Below are 24722 nucleotides of genomic sequence, written 5' to 3' on the forward strand. Positions count from 1 at the left end.
TTTGTTTAAATATCAACAGAGATCATAACCAGTAGCAACACCAAAAATATTTTTTGTTCATTTGTTTTGAAAAGAATAATCACACTGTTATTCCTTTCTCGTGGGATTTGCTTGTTCCTACATGTTTCTGGTACTGTTATCAGTTCCAATATTTCGTCCTTGTTTTGTCTTCAGGTAAGCTTAGTGGGTCCTTTAGGCCATGTATGTAGTAATTAACATGTCAAGGACACGGTCAAGGATCATACCAGACATGTTTGTTGACATGAACAAGTGAATTTCATGTCAAATAGAATAACTTAAAATCATGGTGTGGGTTCATAATGCAGCCTACTGGACAAGGAGAAATCTACCTTTCTAATGTGTTTGATTCTCAACCGTCTCCACATTTCTACTCACTTTACACACTAACACAAATGCTTTTGTGTAATCACTCTCGCTAGAAACGCTTCCATTTCTTTCTTAATGGTTTTCGTTCCTGATTTAGACTTTTGTTATCTACTCACAGTTTTGGTCACATGTTATGGCTGAGGTTTCTTGTTTGCAGTTTTGTTATTGCCTATAATTATAGATTGGTTTGCTTTTCTGTACAATATTGATTCTTGTGTATAGTTTTCATTTTGTTTGCTCTCAGACTTTTGCAACCCTAAACTGACTTCATAAAACCTTCAATCAATAGTGTTGCTAAAAGATTAAATGTGTTGTCTATATCCTGACTAATGTACCGTAGAAGAACTCTTACACTGTTAATATTTGAAAGTGCACGCACTGAGAAACACTGTCTTTCTCCTTTATTTCACAGGTCTGGAAAATGACGATGAGGACTTATACAGACTTTCAAAACGTGAGTTAGTTACCAGATTTTCTAGTTTCTTCTGTTTCACACCTACAAACACTGTTATGGCCTCTTTCCAGAGGAAAGTATGTGAAGGTTAAGGCCAGTGTAATTGTTGTCAGTAAGTCAGCATTATGTGTAGGGTGCTCTAGGCCAGTGAGATGTGTGAAGGGCAGTGGCTCCGGTTGGCTTTCCCTCCTCCTAACCATTAAGCCCTGAATGGAATCAATTAGTTCCCTGGAGGGGCCCTGTAGATCCTGCCGAAAGGCCAATGAACAAGTTGACATCACCGCCATCCTGCTGGTCAGCTAATCAACATTGACATTCTCACTCTCTCTCTACGCCTCCTTCTGTCACTCCTCATCTTCGCTTTGATGGACATTTGATAGAATTACAGATCTGTTTAGAACAAGGCCGCGGCCAGTCGACTCTTGACAAAGCAGCCTTTCTGCAAAGAGCTACAGTTCCTCTGAAGCCTCAACCCTCACCCTCTCTGTAGACACAAGTTTATACATACACATATACTTTTTCCCCTTTAGTACATTTTATTTAACTCAAACTCAAAACAGTTACCTGGTTATCTAGTTTATCATTTTGTTTGTGTAATGCATACAAAAAAACAAAGCGTATAAAATGCAAGTTGTGCTTTTGCAGGGGTTTTTGTGCTGGGCTGTTCTTGGCCAGGCACGATTGGTTTATGCACAGATTAAACAAACTTGTGTTTTAATGAGCTGAGATGTTGGTTAGTGGCTTTTGTTACCTTTGGGCAAAGCCAGGTTAGCTGTCATCTTCTGTTTCCAGTCTTTATGCTAAGCTAATCTAGGCTGCTGGCTATAATTTCACATTTACCATACAGACAAGAGAGTGGTATCAATCTTCTTATCTCACTCTTGGCAAGAAAGCAGATAATCACATTTCCCAAGTTGCAGAACTATTCCTTCAATCCTCTATTGAAAGCCTCAAACTTTCGGTTAGGCATGAATAGCATTGACCATTCAAAAACTTTGATTAGACTCTTGGTGGTGTTGTTGTTCTCTGTATACAGTAGACGTGTTATGTGGTGGGTTCAAATATACTGTACAGTGCATCTGAAACATGTGTTTACTTGTTAACTGTTCTCTTTGCCATATAGGGATTCCAGATGTTTCCACTACAGATTATCCTGGCTCACTCTCAGATAAAGCTACAGGTGAAGAAGGGTCAGGTGAGATTGAAATTTCCATTGATTTGTGATATACAGTGAATTTCTTAAAATGTTAGAATACATATGAATAAGTAGCAATGATTCATAACGTCATACATTGATATCAACCTGCAGCTGATAGTTTTCTTATGTTTTTCCTTTTAGATCAGTTGACCATGATTATCATCATTGTAGCTGTGACTGCATTGACTCTCTCAGTTGCAGTGATAGTCGGTAAGTATTCTGTGTTTTATAGAGACATAATGTAGTGAAATGTGAAATGGTGCCTGTTTCATTCCCACAGTTGACAAATTCCCTGCTGTAAAGCGTAGTCCCTGTGGGCCTTGTAAAGCTGTTAATACCTTAAGCAAATATGAACTTTCTCTTGTGTAGCCATGACCTTTTTCCTTTTTTTTTTTCTTGCAGTCATAATGTTGGTAAGACGCCACATGCACAAAAGGCAACAAGGGTAAGGTCAAATGTATTATATATTTGCTATTTGATTTGATATACAAATTATTTTTATATGTTATAAAATTAATTAACTTTCACTTGGATTTAAAGTGTACTATCTCATTTTCTATGAACCTCACTTTAATTTTTAGGCTCATCACATTTATTTTCTTCCTACGGCCTCTGTACATACTGTATTAGTGGTTTACTGAGTTCCACTGCACGTTCCACTTTACGCTAAGTCAGCCTGCAGGTGACAGAACCAGTCTGGTGGGTAACAGCCTTTCTGCTGCCTTGCCAATTTCCCCTACTTCATCCAGCTCGTCAGCATCTAAACCAGAGAAAAACACTCAGGTGGCATAACGCAACCAGCATCCACCCATCTGAGCCCGTCTGGACTTGCACAGCAATTAGTATCGCAGCCTGAGGCTCTGCACTGCCACTACTGAACACTCCCCAAATCCGAACCTTTCCATCTTAGCCATCAAACAATAGCCTTAAGACAGTGCCACTGGCTGTATGGGACAGGACCTAACCTGTTCCAAAGATTACCTCATAAACTGAGGTCTGAGCAGACTACTCAAAAATAAAACAATCCTGTAAACATGATCTTGGCATCCTGACAACAATCTGCCAACAGCAATCAGACAGCAGAACAGCCTAAACCAGTTATACAGAGAGACACGCTCTTCACTTTTTGCCTCCCTTCCACACTTTTCGTGTTTAACCGCAGTTAGCTCTAGGGAACCTTTCTGCAGAGTAAGCAGATTTCTTTTGTTCTGGGGTGCAGTAAAACATGAACAGCAGGTTGGGTCAGACGGGTTACGGAGTTCAAATTTGTCTCCAGAGATCTCCAAGCAGCAGGGGAACTGCCATTGTGGAGCAGACACCCAAGACTATCTGCAAGGGTTAAATTCCTCCGCAGGATTACTGGCTGCCTCCTGGGGCTGCAGTCAGCTCTGGCAGTGTTTGGTGCTGACTGATCGCTCTACTGAAAAGAGGCTTAATCACACAGCAACCTCTGGCTTGTTGGATCAACAGTGCCTTGCCAGGTTTATAAGTCCCACCTGGGGATGAGCTGTGTTTTGAGGTGATGCAGTCACCGTGCACCTGTCAGAGCCCTGCAGCATGAGGCAGACATGCCGTTTCCTGAATTCCGACACACAGGGATGTTTCTTCTGTCTTTCTGTTAACAAACTGAGAAGGAACCTAAAAATATCATAAAGATGACACACTTTTGCTTTTGCCCTGTCTCACCCCCCCTCCTCCTCTTGTATTCCCTTCCTGTGTCCTGTCCTCCCTCTCTCTTCAGGGTCTACTCCGTGCCTACAGAGCAGGACCAGAAAGGGGCCGTTTAGTTCCTGGTGGAGTAGCAGTCCTATAACACACAGACAAGACATGAGCAATGCACCGGGATATGTCATCTCCTACTCTTTGACTCAGGACAGTTACACTTCTTTGCACAATAGCCTGCTTCGTATCATTCAGTAAATTGCTCCTGCACAATATCTTATCAATACATATGCAATATGTGTTTTTTTTTTTAACTGTTTTTTACTTTTGTCTTTATCTCAGCTGTTTCTATTCCACATACACACAATTTAGCCTGGGACACTTGGAACACATTCAAACCTTCTAATTGGATTCTATTTGAGGAATCCAAATCAAAGCCGGAGAATATGGCTTAAAGCTTCTTTTGTTAAAAGGGATAATTTAGCACAGCCAGAGCTCCCCCTTTTTTTACTACCTGAAACAAGAAATTATTCCCACCAGCTATGCACTGAAACTGTATTTGCGTTTGATTTGGTGCATGTGGAACAGACCTATCTGTGTGAAATGGTTGACGAGTGAGACAAACCATGCTTATCCACACTAAGCCAGCCCAGTGCTCACTTCATTCTCCTGTTCACTTGTCTGACATCTTCTGTTCCTGCCCCATTAGGAGTGACAAGAGGCAGTGCAATAGGAAGATAAAAATCTGTTCCCCCTTGTCTCAACCTCGGAAAAAAAGAAATAAGTGGAAATAGCCAATGTGAACATCTTCTTGCAAGGCAGCAAATTAATCGACCGCCATGAATGATGATGTTTTCTTTTCCCCCTCTCTTTTTCGTTTTGAAAGGCTTTCACTTTAGTCTTGCAGATTGTAAATAGCTCTCTGAATGCTGTAGAGCGTTAGATTAATGCCTCATACACTGGCAGTGAGACGCTGGGTGTGAGGGAGGGATAAAATCTCCCGAATCAAATAAAGTGTTGGGTATGATTGGGAAAATACCAATAATGCCTCTGTTTCATTCATACGGCGCATGATGGCTTCTCTGTTTTCATTTAAATGGAAATCAATCATGCCCTGTGAAAGAAAGCTTTCTATCAAAGAACCCAAGGCACTAGTTCCCTTATTTGTTCTAATACAGAGAAGGGAACTTTCTGTGGCAAAGGTTAAAGGGGAAGGGGACATGCTCCTGTTCGACATGAGCATTTCATTTGTAGCTTCATGAGGCGCATATATGTCAGCGACACTAGGAGAGGCTACATGGGGTTAAACACTGGATTTTTCAAAGCAGGATCTCACTTTGCTCTTCCACTAAATCTTGCAGCTAATCTCGCCACTGGGGGCAGGGCTTGGCTCAAATCCAACCAGGGAGCAAAAACAGTTGTGCAGTCATGTCTTCATCAGGGCGTATAGTGGCTATAGGTCTGTGCTGAAGGATCGTCTTAAAAATTATGCATCCCAGGATCCCAGTTTATTGAACACAAACAAATTGGCAGATAAGATTATTGTTTGTGCCTTTGTTTTACTGTTTGTATTTGAACACTGTATATACAGTTTGTGTTACTTCTCAAAAAAAGTGTAGCATTGTCCAATAAACCTTCAAAATGTGTTAGCATTTCAAAGGGAGGACAATTGGACCAAAATTGCAGTTCAAAACATTTCAGTTTTTAATGTCTCTGTAGTCTACGTATTCATATTTACTCATATTCATTATTTCTGCTGGACAAATAAACCACAATGCAATAACATCAGCTGCAGAGTATTCTCTTTGAATGCTTTTTCCAAAATGTAGAAAGAAAAACAGACTCAGTATTTGGTCCAGCCAAACTCTTCTCTATTATTCCCTCCTGTAAAGCGTCTCTGCTGTGACACTACTTATGTAAATGTACCAAAATGTAGCCGTTTCTTCCTCAACGACATATATATGTGAAAAGGCTTTTTTTTTTTTCTTTTATCAACTGGCTGATTCTATATATGTCCAGATAAAGTATGGTGGCCCTGAAAGCTCAACGCACTGCAACCTGAGAAATTCATGCAAAGAAACAAAACACAATCAAATAAAGAAAGTATGTTTGACAACAAATGCGCAGCATTTAAAAAAAAAAGGGGGAAAAAAAGTGAGAAAACGCAACAAAATTCCTCTCATGGGCACCATACTATAGGCATTGTCAGACTCTATGCATTTTTTAAAATATATAATATATTGTATGTATTTACTGAGCTATGCATTTGCATTGTGGACTCAATGAAAAATATTGTATTTGGCTAAATGGTCTTTTTTATATATATATATACTTGTTGAATTTAAGGGGTGATGTCTTCTCTCCACTGTTCATTCATAAATAGCGTGCAAAACAAAGTTGCGGTGGTGGGAGTCAGTTATTTGCCAAAAAATCTTTAAATATTTGTATTTTAGTGTCATATTTCAACAAAAACGTTTAAATTTGGACTTAAGGTTCAAGTGTGTAAAATTTAGGAGGATCTGTTGCCAGAAATGGGATACAATATGCATAAGTATGTTTTCATTAGTGTACAATCACCTGGCTCTAGATAGGGCCCTTTTTTGTTTTTGTGCATTTCACGGCCGCTGTAGTTTCTCCTTTGCATTTAGAAGGGGAGGGTGAAGCAAATGAGTTGCACTATGTAACTATATGCTAGATGCCACTAAATCCTACACACTGGTCCTGTAATGGTAAATGCATATGTTCATACGCACCTGTGTATCCAGATGAACACATTCTGTATGTATTATTTGTGCCAAGGACATTCACAGTTCATATTATTAAGTATGTAATACATTATCTCATATCTCTCTGTATAAACATTTGCAGTAGGTGATTGTATATCATGAATTAATTCAATCTGCACAGCTGCTGTCACTTTTATTTTGTTCTGATAGCAATTAGAACAGTGAGTTCTACTGTATATAATGTAGGTATGCTCTGGATTGTGTTGATTTTAACAGCTGTTATAAAATGTGCTTGGTTTCACCAGTTTGTTGTCTGTATCATTTTGATGCCACATGGATGCAAAGATAATGTGCCAGTGGATCTTTTTTAATCTAGGGCTTTACTCATTTATAAGCATAGAGGCACTGAGAGGCTTAGACATCCCTTACTAAACATTGCGCTGTTGTTGAGACTGAAAGAGTAAAGAGCGTACAATATCTATCAGAAAGAGGAAGTGACCCAGCTTAATTTTAGATGTTGAACACAAGAGATGAGGTTGACAAATATGAGATGTTATGGGGTTATTCTTCAGAACCTTTAATAATAATCCTGGTGTTTTCAGTCATAAGATACAGAGGTCATTAGAAACAAGCCTGCTTCATGGCTGAAGTTATGATTAAAATATGAATCATCTCATCATTATTTGCCAAGATAAATAATCACTTTACTTTTTTAGTGCCGTTTTGCCATGTATAGAAATAACATTTGACATAGATTAAGCAGGTGATCGTTCCACTTTTTTCACTTGATTCAAGTTTTGGACACTGTTACTAAGCAGCATATAGTCTGTCAGTCCAAATGCACACACACACACGCAGGTAGGTGTTGGTTGAGTGTTTTCCTCTTGATTGACTCCTGGTTGGTTTCTTGCAGCTCTGCGCTTTTATCAGTATACACATGCTCTCTCTCCTTATCCCTGGACCACTCGATACGTCCTGGAAAATAAACACAGAAAATTTAAAGTGTCAAACACTTTTTAGGAAGTCAGTTATATTTACCAAACAGAAATATATCACATAAGGAAAATTTTAAAAAATGTGGTTTGCAGTTGGTCTGTTATGGTTTTTCCCAACAAATAGCTTAATCATAATCTTTTTGATCTATTAGTCATCACAGAGGTTTTAGTCAGCATTCTGTTGAGCTATTATGTCTGAAGTGACTGATTGTTTGCCATATATCATCCAGTAGCCTGTGACATAAATTATTTATCTCATTCAACTACAGTTTGTTAACAGCATGATGTAAGCACGGCTACCCGTGCTCATGGACTGTAATTTAGTCAAACATCACTTTTTATCAGCTTTCATTGTCTTAAATTAATCAGCATTTGTGCTAATCATGCACTTCTCAAACACTGCACAAATACAAAATATGAGCATTCACTAGATTTAATGAAATAAAAGGCTGTAAATACTTACTTAGATGACCTCTTGTGACACTTTGGCAGCCGACAGACCCTGCCACCTACAAGAGATAAGCAAAAGAGCACATAGAGATAAGCAAAAGAGGGAGGAGGAGTGGGGTTGTGTAATTACGGTTTATAAGAGATTACACAAGACAAAAATGGCTTTCAGAGTCATACTTACAGCTAATGACCATGATTCCCACGATGAAAAGTAATGCTGCAATGGACAGACCAGCATGGCGCAGGGACTCATAATCTGGACATATAAAACACAAATCAAAAGCTCAAACATAGATACAACAGGTAATAACAGAAAAGAAACACTGTCAAATGTAGATTTTTACCGTAGGTGAAATTGTTGTCCAACTCTATACGAAGAAAAAGTAGAAAGAAAAGTATTGAATTAAGTTTGACTGTTGAACACAGGAAGCGTCTAAAGGAAGAAAAAATCTAGAAGATCACTGGGGAACAACAGTCAAAGCTGGCATGACAGATCTACTGGCCCCGCTGACATGCTGTTGATGGTGTATCAAAACCCTATCTATGGCAAGCCAGCACAGCATGAGGACACATAATATCTTATCTCTTCTTGCATAAGGTACAATCAAGCATTAATCTGTTGTCAAGAGAGGAAGTGAGGTGCTCTATTCTACCTCTCCGCTATGGGTTTTGTTTGGAAGCCGGGGGAATTCTGATACTGTCAGTCTGCCATGAGATAACAATAAAACAGCTATGCCTGTGGCATTTAAGGTAACTATGGAGAAGTAAAATTTTTTGTTACCCGGGGCAACAGCTTCACAGCTCGCGTTTTTGCTGGATGTCTTTGGTATGGATGTGGAGGACGTCACTTTGGATGCTTGAAAAATGGATAGTAAAAACATTAGTTTACATGATTTGTTTTGTTTTCTGGATCCCTGTGTATTTCAGATCTATAAAGTCTAATATGTATAAGACAAAGGTGTATAATGTAAAAGCATAATTTCATATATTGGACATATTGACTCCTTATCTTTACCAGTCCATACAGAATTACTTCTCATAAAATCCCAGGTGCATTCCTATGTTGAACTCATTTTTAATTAAATTCCTGAATATTTCAGCGGAATGACTCTCAGAGGAAATTTGGGCCGACACTTTTTAAAGCTCTCTCTATCGCTCTCACTCTATTTCTCTCTCTTTCCCCCGGTGCTGTAAAATGCAGTAGAAATACTTCTCTGTATATCTCAACAAGGACAGGGAGTTTAACATTTTCTAATTACCTCATAATTAGTTTAAAAGCCTCTTGCATTCTTGATGAGAACATCTACTGTACAGCAAGCCTTTGCTAAATGTGAAGGGATGTTATAGCCTATAGTGGAGTGTTCATGGTTTATATACTATGTAAACTCAATGGCTCCACCAACTGGGTGTTCAAATACATGAGGGAGAGGGTGAGGATTGTTACCTGAAGTGGATGTGAGAATTGTTTGTGGTTTTGTTGTTTCCTCATTGATAGCTACAGGGACAGAAACACCCGAATTACAACAGGTTAAAGTGATAAATTATGGGTGTTACTTACAGCACAAATGCAACACTACCTGTTGTCTTAATTTCTGATGTGGTGTTGTTGACAGTGAGTGACTTCACGGTGTTAATGTGCTTGCTTGTGGTTTCAGCGGTGGACGTTTCCGGGGAGGAGTCAGCATCTCTGGTGACTCTGCCTCCCACTCTTCTTCCTGTAACACCAAGAAAGTGAACTGAATTAGATAGATAGATAGATAGATAGATAGATAGATAGATAGATAGATAGATAGATAGATAGATAGATAGATAGATAGATAGATAGATAGATAGATAGATAGATAGATAGATAGATAGATAGATAGGCTTCTTATTTATGATCATGCATAGTCACTGTGAAAACTTAAATAGCCTGCTGACTAAAAAAGCTGCAAAGTAGTACCATACCAGTGGGAGTCGGAGCAGTGGGCATTGAGTTTGCCGTATTGCTGCTCACAGACTCCATTTGATCTGCGGGTGTGGGAGTCTCAGCCCTTGACACTGCGGGGGGGAAAGACACACTTTAATCACCAAAAACACAAGTCAGACGAAGCCTCATGGCGGGGCCTCAATACAGTTTACAGGAAGAACAAAGAACAGTGTTGTTGTATCACAGTGACTCTCTCAAACAATGCTGTGATGTATTCCTGGCAGAGGCCGTACTTTGAGAATGCGTCTGGCCATGCAGGGGAGAGAGGCCTGCATTTGCATTGAGAGTATGTCACAGTAGCAGTGCTGTGAGTAGGGCAGCGCGGCACAGTTACAAAGAAGTAGCTCTTAGAAAACCTCTGGCTACAACAGAGCTGGATTGTTGTGTGTGACTGCAGGACAGTGAAGCCGTTGTCTGTTTACTCACTCAGCACCTTCCAATTAGTGCTGAAGCTCTACAAAACCGCCACTTTCTTGGGCTAATGCTGTGATTCCCACTACTTTAATGAACCCGTATGAGGGGAGGGAAGTTTTGATGTGTTAGATATTGTGTTTGGGAAAAAAAACCCTTGATTTTGTTTGTAATAAACCATTTGTATTGTGTTAATAGCTGCAGTTCAGTGTGAGCTTATCCCTTATGGACTAAGATAAAGTTGTACCTTCAGTCTGAAATATGTGTCTTCTAAATGAGTGGTGTTGACTAAAGGACCCACATCATTATTAGAACTTATTACATTATTGTTTTTATGAACATTAAATACTATTATATATATTTGTGATCTGCCTTTATGTAAATTTCCAGGCATTTAAAGGGGAACTCCACCTCTTAACCACAGTAGGATGTTTACTCATAACGAGGCGTACTAGTCATCATCAGCCTGAGAAAACACTGTTATAATGTTTTCTGTGGCTCTGTAGGAGGTTCATCAGTTTTAACCCTGATGATGTAATGAATTTGAGCATTTAGCCAGCTAATTTCTAAGCTGCAGCCTAAAGCGACACACAATACTTTTGAAAGAAGAAATATCACATTCTGCCTCTTACAAATGATATGTTGAACTCATAAGCAGTAAAATATTAATCAGTTCAATACGCTTAAGGGTTTTTCTGCCAGTCTTGCTTGGCGTGGTAGGACCAGTAGCTTATGGTGGCTAATGTTAGCAAACTATTGCTAGATACTGTTGTGTAACTGACATTAGCGAGTCAGTTTGCTGACTTTATGACTCGTCGCTGCCTGTACTATTATAAAGCTACATTACTGCATTTACATTTCGGCATACGACTATCCTGAAATTGTGATTTGGGACCAAAGTGGCTGCTGTTCAGTATAGACTCGGTTTAAACTCAGTTTAAATGTGAGTTTGTTTGCACTCACCTTTTAACATGACGAAGAGGAAAAAGGTCAAGGAAAAAAAATAAGTCTGAAAGAAAGAAACAGATGAGAGGAGGTAAAACAATGATGCAGAAAGTGTAAACAAGGTTGATATTGGAGTTCAGTGGCTGATTACAGAACCCCAGTATTCATTCACTGTACTAACCTGTGGTTATGCAAACCAAAAATAAAGGCACTGATTTCAGATTAAAATTATTCATAGTCATAGCTAAACAATTAACTAAATTACTACATTTAACTTAATATCAAAAAATCCTTTACAGAGGCTGCCATCATCAAACACCAATACAATAGGGTATATCTCAACAAGAGACTGTAATTAACAAATTACATTTCAGTTTGTGCAATTTTAGCACAACTTCTGGTTTTAAGATTGAAATGACCTCAACCACTGTATTTAAGATCTGGAAAGTAATCCAGAGCCGCTCAGATATCACAGGTGACTCTATACACGAAGACAGCTCATAATAACGCAGACACTGTGATGCATCTGTTGCAGAGGACTGGGGCAGATACACAACATCCAAACAAAATGTCTGCTCATTAGCACACAGAGAAATCGCTGTTAATTTATACAGTGTCTGATCATGGTTTTGTTGTTTAACCAGGGCAGAGTACAAGGTGAACAACATACACTGAATGGCAAGTCAAAGCTTAGGCTCTGCTTAGACTATTGAAGAAAGAGAGCATTTGTTCTGGAACATTTTGTACAGTGCAAACAGACAGGAAGTAGACACACTTATGTTTTGCACCACATGTTCATTTCTCCTTCCTGCTAAAGCACACGCATTTATCATGCAGCATGACAGAAAACAGATCCTTACTTTGAATGTCAAACTTTGTAAGGCACGCACATCATAACCACAATTCTTTTTTTACATTTGTCAACAATGAGTGATCGAGGCCGCGCATTGTATATGCAAACCTCCCACACGTGTCTGTGTTCAACTTTATGGCACTATTGATCAAACTTTCCCATATTTGCACACAGTTTGCTGCTGTCACCAATTAAAAAAAATGTGTCAAAACAACTCTTTTTTAACATAATGGAAATCCTGTGGTGGTGAGCAACATTTTCTGAATCAGTGGGGAAAAAAACGGCTCTTTCCTCCCCCTCACAACAGCTTGCCCCTAGCTTGAAACAAAACACTATAGAAAAACAAAAGTACGCAAAAACATGCCCATTATTGTATGATTGCATAGCAATACAAAGAACAACAGCTGCCAAGCAGGTACAGCAGAGGTGGGTAGAGTAACAAATGGAAGTCTAGGCCAGTGGCTTGGTTCAAATGCACCCCCAGCAGAAAATTAATCTCGATCTTTGACCTATCCTGGTGGCAGCTCGTCCTCCAGGCTTGGAACAGTGTGACAGGTGAGCGTCCGTGGCCGTCATGAGCTGTGACAGCTCAGATTAGCAGGTCATGCCAATCTTCATTTCTCTCCAGAGCATATGTCAAGATGAGGCCTGTTTCCCTTGGGCTGTACAGGCGTCTTTCCCTTCCCCTAGTCTGACCTGCCTGCCCGTTTGTCACATCTAGCACTCTCACTCACTCTCCCGTCTGTCTGTTCATCCGTTTGTCTGTCATCCTCCATCAATCTCCCTTCAGTTCGCTTTCACCAAAACAGCCCTCTGATATTTAGTCATCCATCCAGGCTATTATGCTTACCTTAGTATTCATCCTGCGAGGTGCCCGAGTCCACAGATTTAGCCACAGCCTCGTCATCGAAGATGCTTCCCCTGTATGTCACTTCTGATGATGGGGTAACTGGTAACGGCCAACCACACCCATGTGCTCACCCATCACTACTTCCTCATCCAATTGTCTGAACTCTGTTTCAGTCTCTCGCTCACCCACGCTTTCTCCTGACATGGCCTCCTCCTTCTTGTTCTTTGGGTTTTTTCACTCTCACTCACTCCGGTATGATCTCTGTCTGCAGTTCAACCGACTCTCAGCATGGTGGCTTGACTTCCTACTTTATTTCTCTATTCCCTACTGTATGCTGTCTTTTATTGTGTTTGCCTGTCTGTCATCCTTTCTTTCTCCATGTTTATACAATATTTTCTGTCCACATGTCCATCTATCATCTGTGTCCATGTAGCTGCCTCACAGACAAGAAATGAATGGCTCTGTTGTAATGAGAAATTGTTGATATATCTGCAGTCACTCAAAAATGCAGTACATATAGGAGGAAATTGTGAGTGTTTTATTAAATATCCTCTTTAACTCTCTGAAATGTGTGGCTGTAAAGAAATATTTGCCTTTGGATACCAACCTTTTAAACAAGCATTGAAGAAGCAGTTCTGTTTCTTGAATACATTTTAAAATGTTTCTGTTTTGCTACCAAGCAAACACACATCAACTGCATGACATATGACCACAGAAGATCATCTGCTCCATGTTTATCACACTGAAATCCAGTTAAGCAGTGACAAACCCAACCTGTTAAATCCTCAGGTTTTTTTTCCAGATATTTCAACTATTGCTTCAAGGCTACAGGACTGGTGTGTTATTGCGACCCAACAGCATTACCCAACTGATGAGCACAAACCTAGACTGTTACCACAGACAAAGCCTGCAATTCATACACAGAGCAGAGGACGGTCTTTGTCCAGAGTGCTTTTGCATCAGCTTGCCCTTTGTCACGTTTTTATGGTTTCTCTACAGACATTCTTGCACTTTTTAATAAGCATTTAAACACAGTTTGTATCATGACCTTCCTTAGCAAAATGTTACATTTTTCTCAGGTTCAGACACAGAATATTAAAAAAAAATTCAGTCGAAAATGTTATTCCTCCAGCCAATCATATTATGAGATGTACCCTGACAAGTTATAAGAGACCAATTACAGTCATCTACACATCACTGTGTTATAATACAACGCAATACAACATTTACTTCCGTAATACTTGTTGGGCAATATTTATTTTGTGTAAGGCTGTGGTTTTACAGACATGTGTTGATAATACATTTCAGACATAGGTACATACAGTATAATGAGGTCTTTCAAAAGCAGTGACCTGTATACTTCAATAGCAAAAACAGTACATGAAGTGATTTTTTTTTTATTTGTCACATGTATTTGTACAGTATGTCATGAGACTCTGAGTTAATAATAACCACTTGTTATGTTCTTTTTTCTCTCTTTTGTCCCTTTGCTCGTTTTTTTATCCTAGTGTGTGAGTGGGAGTAGGTATGCATTTAAATGAGTGAGATGCAGAGAGAGAGAGATGTGTGTATTCAAATGTGCTTACGTATGAAAAACAAAAAATATACTCAGGTTTAAATGAGACTTGAAAAAACAAATTCTTTTGTTAAGCTTTGGGTAAATGCTTGCTTAATGCTTGCCTGGATTTTTTATTTTGTTTAATAAAGCCTACACTACCTTAAATAGAGACAAATGTGGACTGTTGTGTGAAGCGACTTTCTTAGTTCCCTCTCTGCAACACTGTATAAGCAATTTGTGGTATAGTTTTATGACTCGTGCCTTTCCATGTGGTCTGGTACAATACATACACTATGGCCTGACATCAAATTCATCTATAATTAAAAAGGATCACATGCTCTGTTAGCTTTCAATATGCTTTCAGATCTGCCCTCATCAAAATTAAAAATTAATTGTGTTTTTACTTCCGAGTTATCTTTCATGGACTGCTGTTGTATTTATTAAGATGTATTCGTTCATCCACATTGGAGGGCAAATTACATCCTCATTACTGACAACAGGAGTCACAAAGTGAGTCATAATAACTGCCAGTAAAATCATGTTCTAATTTGTAAAACCTGTGGTTGCTTTTGATTTGATTTCTATTTAGTTCAAATTGAAAAATCTGAATAATGAGAGCAATGACATGGTTTGCAGAAATTTGAGTTAAATTTGAGTTAGCTCCCCACTGGTAGCACAACCTGTTAAAGTGATAAAAAAGCATTATTCAATCTCATATTTGTTTTGTTAAAAAGAAAATCAGGAGAGGGGTAACAAAGGATGTGAAAGCACTCTCCAGGAGCTGAGGTAATTAAAGTCTCTTATTTGTTTCTCTTTTGACTTAATTGTGCACTCATGCAGCCTGTATGTTCGAGCTCCCTTGAGATTCTTCTGAACAAAACATATCAAAATGTTCACGAGGCAAGTGAGGAAAAATAGAAGTTGACATACAGCATTGAGCTGTCAAGGCTTCAGTTTAGCAGATTATCGTTCCTGCCTGAGCCGAAATGATGCATCATGAAGAGGCTTTGGTATGAACACAGCAGTCAGCTTGACAGGAACTTAAACAATTGTTCAGTAATGAGACAAACATACCTTGACAGCTCATGATGGAGAATAGCGAGCCTAATTGAGGTAACGCAGCTCTGTGAAACATTGAGATTTATTTCCAGGCAGTCAGGCCCTCATTGAAGAAACAGCATTTTTGTGGCTTGGACGAATGTGTGGACTATAACATCCTCACCAGGGTTTAAATATCACCTCTCACATACTGTTAATAAATATTTCCAGGGCAAATAATGCTCTGAAAATAAACTCATGAAGCAAACCATCAAAGTAGAAAAAGTGGGGTTTTCTATTGAGGAAAAGTAAATAAAGATTATACGCTTTATTCTTTGTACGTGTGTCTCATTGGACTATATGTGTTGTCTGTGCTGAGTTATCTGTGTTACGTGTGTACTCATGAGACTGATGTGACAAATCGTGCTTGGGGGGAAAAGCAGAAACTGGAAGCAGGAACAGGGTGCGTGCATAACGGCTCTGTGTGCAGATATAATAAAAGCCCAGTCACTATTTGTGCATACTACAAGGCAGCAGGAATAAAAAGGAGCCGTGGAAACTTTGAGGAAGTGTCTGATCTCTGCACAATATATTAAAGAGGAAGTTACACAAATACAAAGAGCACACAAACCCATAGTATAATACAGGGAGACAGCACCTATTTTTGCAGGTGTTCTGCATTTTCTCAGCAGGCTGGCAGGTCAATGACAGCATCAGTCTGCAGCTTGAAATGTACATCATCAACAGATATTGGTCAGATAGTGAAGGCCTTGGCTCTTGAATGTCCTGCCTGAAGAAAGTAGGATGGCTGAGTCAGTGACATCTTATTAAATCTCTTCTTAAAATACACTTTTAACAACTGACTTTATTTGTTTTTTAGCCATGGTAGCAGCATGGCTCTATGGATTGCAATTGCACCACTTGGATCCAGACTGAAATATCTCTGCTACTGTTGGATGGATTGCTATGAAATGTAAACATTCATGTCCCCCTTAGGATGAATCCTAAACTGACCTTGGTGTATCAAAGATGCACTTTGATGCTAATTTGCTAATCTTGGCTTCCTAACGCGCTAAACTAAGAAGGCTAACCGGATAAACATTGTACCTGCTAAACAACAGCATGTTAGCGTTGTCATTGTGAGCATGTTAGCACGATAATGTTCAGCGTTAAGCTCAAAACACTGCTCCGTCTATGTACAGCTTCACAGAGCTAGCATGGCTGTAGATGTTCACACTTAGCGCTCAATTCTGATATTGTTCAGATCTGATTTTTTTGTTTGGCTGTTCACATTCTTTTTTCAGATTCCAGTGTGAACAGGTAACAGGCCGCATGCAGGAAAGAACAATAACATGTCATAAGTACAATCCTAAGTGAACACTGATGTGTAGTGGAAGCCAGAAAATTACGAGGCCGAGGATAAGGAGAAAGAAAATCACGTTTTTAATTTTTGTGGAGCAATTGTTGCTACTTCTGTAAAGAGGGTGTGTGTGTGTGTGTGTGTGTGTTAATGCGGAATCAGAGGAAACACACGGTTACACACGGTTATAAGTAAATGCCCCATGGGGATTATTAAAGTATTTCTGATTCTGACAATTTGAAACCTCAAGTTTTGCTTACAGAAGTGTCATACTTATGAGGTCTAACACCTCACTGTCCCTCCACTGACTACCTCCATTGTTTGTGATTCCCATCAGTGCAGAATTGTGATGAATGTCAATCCAGAGTGAGAGTAAGAGTGTGATTTTAATCACATATGAAAGTGAAAAACAGATCTGAGTCACATATGAGCAAAAAAACAATTTACCCACGATGGCCTACAGTGTGAACGTAGCCTTAGTCTTGCTTTATTTTACTTAAAAATGTCTTTTTATTTATTTCATCCTATATTGCTAGAATTGGTTGTATCTGATCTTGTATAAAATCTAATCCATTAGGATCCTGTTAGAATTTATAATTTGTATAATTTTAATTTGCTGTATTGTGTAAAGAAGCTTTGGTTTTTCAAAGTGTTTTCAAAGTGCTCTATAAATAAAGACTGTAATTATTGTATAGGCTATGGATTAAAGCTATACAGCGAACTGCTTTTCCTTGAACTACAGTTTGTACTGAAAACCAAAGGAAGAGGAGAGTTTTTTGTAGCAGTAGCCACAGTAGCAGCTTAGCCTAACCCTCTCTTCCTGTCCCTATCTCTTCAACTGTCCACCCTCAGTGAGACAAATTCCCTGCATGGGTTTTCTCTCTCCCTGATGCTGTGAGCTGAACTCCAATCCGAGAGAAAACAGGATTAGAGTCTGGCCCTAGATATGGCTTTACCTCCCGAAGACATAACCGTGCAAAATACCACTCAGTACTATCCCATTGTACGGATTCCCACGGTCTAACTGTGAGGTCTTGAGCTCTTTGTATGAGACAGGAGAGGGACAGGCGACTGCTGTCAGGTTCTCATGTGGATACATGTTAGAATTTGTTGACGTTGGATGGATCAAAAAGGATGTTGTCTGCTTGGATGGTACCATGAGTCTGTAGTGCTTCTGCCCTAGTGCCAACCACAGCGTTGTCAGTCCATTTTTGTGTCTAAGTGACTGATTCATGTGTACCTGCAGGCCAAATCAAGGGGGGGGGGGTTGTTGGTGGTGTGTGGGTAGTGACCGTGACTTGGCCCCAAGAAAGAAAGAGGGTAAAGGTGAAAGAACAGTGAGGTCAAGGGAGGAGGGAGAAGAAAATAAACTTGTGCTATTATACAACAGAACATTTTTTTCTTTCTTGATTACATGAGGTTACAGAGGCGTTCCGCCATTCTGCCTTGCTTCTGTTTAGCTTCCTTAGTTGCCATACAGTACCTTACTGTAAGTCAACCCAGTCCTTTGAGCAAATCATTCAATTTTAACAATATATACACTAAGATTCCCTAACACTTGACAGTGAAATACTGTATTCACTGACATTTACAAGTATTCTTCCTTCTCTTGTGATAGGTTGATTCAAGGTGATTTGTGACATACTATACTATCATACATATTCAAAGGGAATAAAATACCACAGTATTCAGTGACTTCTGTTGAGTCACAAGCCCTGTCAGCGTATTTGTTTGCGCTGACCTTCTCATTCTAGACTAATTCACCTTGTAGTTCAAAGGGAAGATCAGAATCTCTCTGCGGTTGTCGAACACCCATGAACTGCCTCATTTTCTCCGTACCCTGCTGAGAGACAGATTGAATATCGGTTTCAGTTAAATACACAACAAAGCCACAGACTATCATCTACCTTTTATAAACAATTTATTTTGCAACTGAACTGTGATATTAATTAATGTGAATAATGCATCAACTAGGAGCTCTCATCATAGGTTGGGCTTTGTTTACAGACCTGAGGGTGGGTTGGTGATCTCCACTCAGTCCTTTGATGAGGCAATCTGTGGTCAGGCAAGGGCAGAGGAGACGGAAGAGAGGAAGCCAGGATGTCCTGGTACAGACCCCTGTCTCTTACATCTTCATACAGATGGCTGTGAGAGTCCACGGGGAGGTGGGTGACATCTCGAAGCGCACATGGAAACACATATACAAAACATAAATATGGACAAATATATTTACAATCCTTCACACTTGAATAATTGCTAATGGTGAGCATAAAGATAAATCAGAAAACACTCCAGCTGTGCCAAGTTTTAAGCTTAAGGCTTAAGTTCAAACAAGGTCAGCTCCTGGCTGGCTCAGACTATATCATATTTTGGACTTGTTATGTGTTTACAGTCCCTTTGTTTACTGTAGTATATTTGTGTCTCACCAAGTCTACGCATTTCCTCAGGGTGTGGACTGAGAGGCGGCATGTAGTCACCGGTGGGGTAATAATAATGGGAACTTTCCTGGAATAAATTAAACAGGAGAGAGAGAACATCAGTTTGATCTTAAGTAACATCAAGTAAATAACAATTCCACATGTGTGGGGGGAGGGGGTGGTTCACTCAAATTATAGTAGTATAGTATATAGAATAATAGCCTGTAGAAGAATTCAACCATGCAGATAGGTTTGGGTTTATTTTCTTGCTTAATGTATCCATCTCCAGGATCTCTGGGTTGGATTTCTACAACATGGGTGAACAGATTTAATTAGAACAACCAAAGAGAGACAGAAGATATAGTCCCTGCAACAATGGTTGACAATAAAATCTGTGGAATATCCAAAGTAATGGGGATATTGTTTATAGTATGAAATGTTGTTGTTTTCAATACTGTGAGGACCACCTCCACTGAACTGGGATGTAGGCAGATATCTCAGGCACAGAAGACCTTGGTAAAAAAAAACAATCTGCACTCAGGGCTAGATAGCACTACAAGTAAGTGAGAAAATAGATTTTTTTTTTTTTCGTAATTTGGCTGAACCAACCCTTACAGGTATGTACTGTTTTAAATTAGGGGATAGATAAAGCCTGGCTCTGTGGGGATTTGAAGTTTCATTATACCCCATCCTGACAGCACACTGCTATCTGTTTTCTTCTACCTCACTCAACAGTTTTCGTCAAGGTTCAAATCCTTGTTGGCCCCTTTAAAGTACAAAATGATAATTTCTCCGAGATCGATGTGTATTTTGAATGCTAATTGTGAGGTATTGATCTATGTTCCATCTCTATGCACAGCTAAAGGTTTCATTAGTTTATCTATCCATTTTCCTTGTTATGGCTGAATTCTCCACTTCCTCTCCTTCACCCCCTGCCTAACCTCTTCCTCCCCTCATCTGTTTACTCAGCCTTCTCTGTGTCTCTGCATATTTTCTCAATTGCCCTTCTCTCTCTCTCTCTCTCTCTCTCTCTCTCTCTCTCTCTCTCTCTCTCTCTCTCTCTCCAATCCCGCTCTTCCCTTTCTTCCTCCTCCTCTACCGTTCTTACCGCCGCATAGCTCTCATAGACATTGCTGTCTGTTTCGGATCCAGAGTCGATGAGGAGGGTGCGCTGGGCTGCGACGTTGATCTTTTCTCTGCTTTCGTACTTATTGGAGTTGCTTACAGTTGACTGACTGGACCTACAAGGAGAAATCAGATTCTGTCATCTACTTGCACTTATTGATTTATTTCCCAGCAACTCTTAATCTCCAATATGAACTACAAGAGATGCAAAAAACTCAGCACACATAGGAACTTTTTTTCATGCATTCATTAAGTTCTTAATAAGAAAGTATCATGTGGTACCCGTTTATTGCAGGATTGTGGTGTAAGTTTGATGACACCAATATAAATGGATATTGACAGAGACTTTTTTTTGCCCGCCTGGCTGTTTTAGTGGCTGGGTCAGCCAATGGATCAGGTCTCAGTCTTCTTAGAGTGGATTGGATGTGTGTCTCTTTATTACTTCTACTGCAGGGCCTTTACTTACCCCTCCTCTTCGTTCTTCTTTCCGTCCAACACACTGCCCCCTCTACCCCCTGCAGGGGGAACAGGAACAAGAGGAAAGCAGCTTAGTGTTAGGAAATTAGAACTTGAAGAGAGGAGCATCATCTCATAAGAACTGAAATTGATCAGAGCAGTAAAAGGGCTAGAGACAGTGAGAGTGAACGAAAAGCAAGCAAACTGTGAAAATCTATGTGAAAACCAGAGGGCAGAGGAAGGTGAGGAATAAAAAATAAAAGATACAGAAGGGAGAACCTGACAGTTAGACTGGAGAACAAATAGAAAGAAACAGAAGGAGAGAAAGAAGGACATAAAGAGAGCAAATGAGATAAAAGAAATGGATGCAACAGAGAAGTGACAGTTTTGAAGGATGAATGTGGCAGGAGGTAGTGGCTAAGAGAATGAGCAGAAGAAGAAGAGACAGGATAGATGGAAAGAAAGAGGGGACATGGAAAGATGAGAAGAGAGTGAGAGGCTGAGCTGACAATTGCGTCATGGTTTAGAGTTATCTCCTTAGAGTTATGTTGAGGAATCAGGACATTGTAATGACAGGAATGGGGAAAACACCTTCACATCCAAGGATTGAAAAGGTTGTTATGGTTACCTGTCTGACCTCGCCTCTTTTTCCACTTCAATCCAAAGAAGCAGCCCAGCGAATTCAATACCAGCACAACTCCGAGCACCACTGTGAACACTACTGTGAAATAGGCTGGCAGTCCACTTGCACCTAGTTCACAAAACATTAAAAACATTAGCTCAATGCATAACAATGAAAGTTAAAGAGGAAGTAATATGGAAATTCGGGAAGATAAAAACTGACTGAGACCGACCCAACCACTCTCTCAATTGTCTTTATTGATTAAAGACTAGCAGAGGGGAAAAAGTATGGGTGGGTGCCATGACAACCGCTACTCTCGTAGAGCAAACATTAACAGCCTTGGAGGTGCATACATTAACATGATTTAGCCAAAATGAAGCTAGCTGCTGTGCAAACAGCAATTTCCAACTGCCCTTAAGAGCTTTTTCAGGGAGCTGTGATAAAAGACTTACTCTGTGAGACTGAGTCATCATCTGCTGGGACTTCTTCTAGTTCTGGCCTCTCTGTAGAGAAAGACACTTGTAATCATTATGTTAAAGGTACCATAGTTCATTGTACAGTAGAGTCCTTTCAGTGTCAAGCTGGGGTTACTCCAAACTGACCCTTGGTGGTTATGGTCAGTACTGCATTGTTGTCAGCATAGCCACTCTCTCCCATCGCATTCAGGGCATTAACAGAGAAGTTGTAGGTGGTGACAGGCTGCAGGCCAGTGACACTGAAGGTTGCTGCGCCAGGAGGAAATACGTCCATGTACAGGAAACTGGCTACCTGATCCCAAAGGTATCTGACATCCAAAAGTCACTGTCAAATACAACTCATTGATTAGGGGTGTCATTCATAAACCAACATCCTTTATTGACATCTCACCTTATACGAAATCTTTGCTGCAAACCACCATTGAAGCCAGGGATCCACTCCAGAGTGACTGAGTCGTGGGTGGCATCGACTTGGCGAAACGATGAAGGAGGATCTGGGCTGTCTGAGGACGAAAGAAAAGAGAAGAAGAAATGTGTAAAAATCAAATGTGCTCTCAATTTTGCAAGAATACTGACAAGGAGCAGAACATCTTCATTCGATAGGTGGCTGTTTGAAAAGGCTTTAGGTGGTAAGAAATCGAGTGATTATATCTACAGAAATAACACATGAGGCCCTGCTGGCCTATAGTATCGTGCATCGCCTCTGGCCTCTGCTTTGGAGTGGTTATAAATAGACAAAATGATATTGCTAGAAGTGAGAGCAGAGCTGGCATTTTATTTCATAGAAACAGAAGAAAAGAATTAATTGAGATATTCTCACTTTTTCTATTGGTCATGCAATTGTGTTTGAAAATGTAATTATTCTCATTAGATATGTGTGCCAGAATGACTAGTAATAGCTGTTTAGAGCAAAATGCTTGATAATTTCTGGATGAAATTGTTATATGATTTCAGGCTGTGACATGTGACTCTCGCAGATTTTTACATACTACAGCATTTTAAATGTGGCAGATTTAAAAATATGTGAAAAAGAAAACTGATTATAACAGCTGATGATAAATAATGAATAAGAGTGAATCAAATTAAATCACGGAGGAGAAATGATGACCGTGGTCAAAACTTGTCAGTGAGCCTCCGAAGCCTCTTTTTTTTTTTTTTATCTCTTCCTAATCACAGTTTATTCCACTGGCTCCAAAGAACATCTTTTTGACAGCAGCAGCTTTGCATTTTTTAACAGTGCATCACTCCTTATCTGCTTTTTCTTAAGGTTGTGCTTTGTTGTATGAATGCTCAGGAAAACATGGGTAGAGCTATAGCTGATCCCTCTCAGAACCAACTGAATGATTTGTCCAATTTAAGTCATGCAATGAAGGATGAAACCTCTTGATTATTATCAATATTGTGGACAGAGATCAAAGGAGGCTAACCAGGCCTACAGTCTGACATGAGGCACCACTTCAGTCAGGGTAGTGAAGGGAAAGTGGATTATTTTGCATTTGGAGCATGGAAAAAAGAAGGGTGGTTATGGGGGCAGAGGGAGAGATAGGCAAGGAGAGAAGGAAGAGAGATAGTTGAGCAGCAACATAAGAAGGGGATGCTCCACTCGTCTCTAGCTCCAGGCTGCAGCCCAGTTTGCAGAGTAAATAATTCCCACTATCAGCTCCACTCATAAGATTCCAGGGCAAAGAGGTCAGTCTTATTTGGATCTCGTCTCCTTCAAATCCAAAAAGCACCATGCTAAGGAAAAAAAAAACTCTCATCCTCTTGGGCTCTAAAATGATAAGGAAGCATATAAAATGTATTATCACTGTGTCAGATTAATTATGAATATTCACAGCACTAAAAACACGACTAGGGAAAAACAGGGCCGATATTGGATTGTATTTTATGGTTTTTATAGTAAACATTAAATGTGTCCAATGATGGCTGTGGGCCTTTGCTGAGAGCAAGGCTGTGTTGATAATGGCGGTGGTGCAAGGATACAGTGGTAGCTTGAAGGCAGAAAAGTCTAAGCACGCCAGGAGAGCAAAGCATATCATTGCAGCATTATCTGAGGGAGAAGTGGAGTAGTGCTATGGGCTAAATGATAAGGTAGAGATAGAGCACTGGAATAAGTTCCTTAAAGGGCTGACACTCAGGAGCAACAACTCTCTTCAGTTTACAGAATTCTGCATGTTCAATGGCACTCCCACACTATTGTAATGTTGCTGGAAAAGGCTGATAAACCTTGGACAAAGCAGCACAGACACAATTATTTTGAGATGCTGCCAAATTAGAACCAAAGGAAAAATGTATGCCCCACTGCCAAGTACGTGATATGCATAATCCTTACATGTTGTGTGCCCTAACTACTGACTTTGATCATTTGCCATTCATTTAAAGCTGCATTAGGAGTTTTTTGTACCACTAGGGGGCATTGATGAGAAAGGTAAGACTATAACCATAAAGTCTACGTTGAGGCCAGATAACTAAAACCATGAGAAATAAACGTCTAAGCTTTGTGAAGCTGCAGAATTAGATTTTATTCTCAATGGCTTGGTATTACTAGTGACCCTTCCACACAACAGAGTAATTTGATTCAATTTGAAAAAAAAAAAAATGTTTGCACATTGTTGCTGCCCAAGGAAAAACTATCTAGAAAGTTTGGTGATTTTGAAAAACTAAACTGAAGGATCAAGTATTGCTTTTTTTTCGAAATGAGAAAATTCTCCTACATCTGAAGCCAACCTTTGAAAGACCCATTGGAGGATCTGAAAAATGCATTGCTACA

At 39.7% G+C, this 24722-nt stretch overlaps 3 protein-coding genes across 9 annotated transcripts in view; 1 reads left to right on the forward strand and 2 right to left on the reverse strand.

Moving 5' to 3' along the window:
* The window catches only part of si:dkey-262k9.2 (uncharacterized), a 12942-nt gene extending 6211 nt beyond the window's left edge, over positions 1-6731 (forward strand). For all 5 annotated transcript variants that reach the window (XM_051405656.1, XM_051405654.1, XM_051405657.1 and 2 more), the window contains exons 4-8: positions 800-841; positions 1965-2036; positions 2181-2249; positions 2442-2484; positions 3781-6731. In XM_051405656.1, coding sequence (XP_051261616.1) covers positions 800-841; positions 1965-2036; positions 2181-2249; positions 2442-2484; positions 3781-3826 — 272 coding nt within the window. In that variant the 3' untranslated portion in view covers positions 3827-6731. The remainder of the gene's footprint in view (positions 1-799; positions 842-1964; positions 2037-2180; positions 2250-2441; positions 2485-3780) is intronic.
* Positions 6732-6980: 249 nt separating this feature from the next.
* fxyd5 (FXYD domain containing ion transport regulator 5) lies at positions 6981-13121 on the reverse strand. Of its 2 annotated transcripts, none has more exons than XM_051405646.1 (10): positions 12901-13121; positions 11216-11261; positions 9820-9912; positions 9450-9587; positions 9317-9367; positions 8654-8728; positions 8217-8240; positions 8054-8128; positions 7886-7931; positions 6981-7402 (listed from the first exon to the last, which is right to left on the reverse strand). In XM_051405646.1, the coding sequence occupies exons 1-10, from the start codon at positions 12955-12957 to the stop codon at positions 7378-7380; spliced, it is 630 nt and encodes a 209-aa protein (XP_051261606.1). In that variant the 5' UTR covers positions 12958-13121; the 3' UTR covers positions 6981-7377. The 2 variants fall into 2 exon arrangements, with proteins under 2 accessions (XP_051261606.1, XP_051261607.1); XM_051405647.1 differs by lacking the exon at positions 12901-13121 and adding an exon at positions 12785-12841.
* Positions 13122-14125: 1004 nt separating this feature from the next.
* Positions 14126-24722, reverse strand: part of nphs1 (NPHS1 adhesion molecule, nephrin) — a 52749-nt gene continuing 42152 nt past the window's right edge. Inside the window, exons 23-32 of one of the 2 annotated variants that reach the window (XM_051405522.1) lie at positions 22344-22455; positions 22079-22260; positions 21929-21979; positions 21483-21605; positions 20865-20913; positions 20382-20514; positions 19283-19361; positions 18866-19032; positions 18621-18696; positions 14126-16286 (exon numbers count right to left, since the gene is read on the reverse strand). In XM_051405522.1, coding sequence (XP_051261482.1) covers positions 16237-16286; positions 18621-18696; positions 18866-19032; positions 19283-19361; positions 20382-20514; positions 20865-20913; positions 21483-21605; positions 21929-21979; positions 22079-22260; positions 22344-22455 — 1022 coding nt within the window. In that variant the 3' untranslated portion in view covers positions 14126-16236. Of the gene's footprint in view, positions 16287-18620; positions 18700-18865; positions 19033-19282; positions 19362-20381; positions 20515-20864; positions 20914-21482; positions 21606-21928; positions 21980-22078; positions 22261-22343; positions 22456-24722 lie in introns of both variants that reach the window. The other variant, XM_051405521.1, reaches the window with a different exon arrangement.

Source organism: Dicentrarchus labrax, unplaced genomic scaffold (genome assembly GCF_905237075.1).
Source record: "Dicentrarchus labrax unplaced genomic scaffold, dlabrax2021, whole genome shotgun sequence".
Classification (NCBI taxonomy): Eukaryota; Metazoa; Chordata; class Actinopteri; family Moronidae; genus Dicentrarchus; species Dicentrarchus labrax.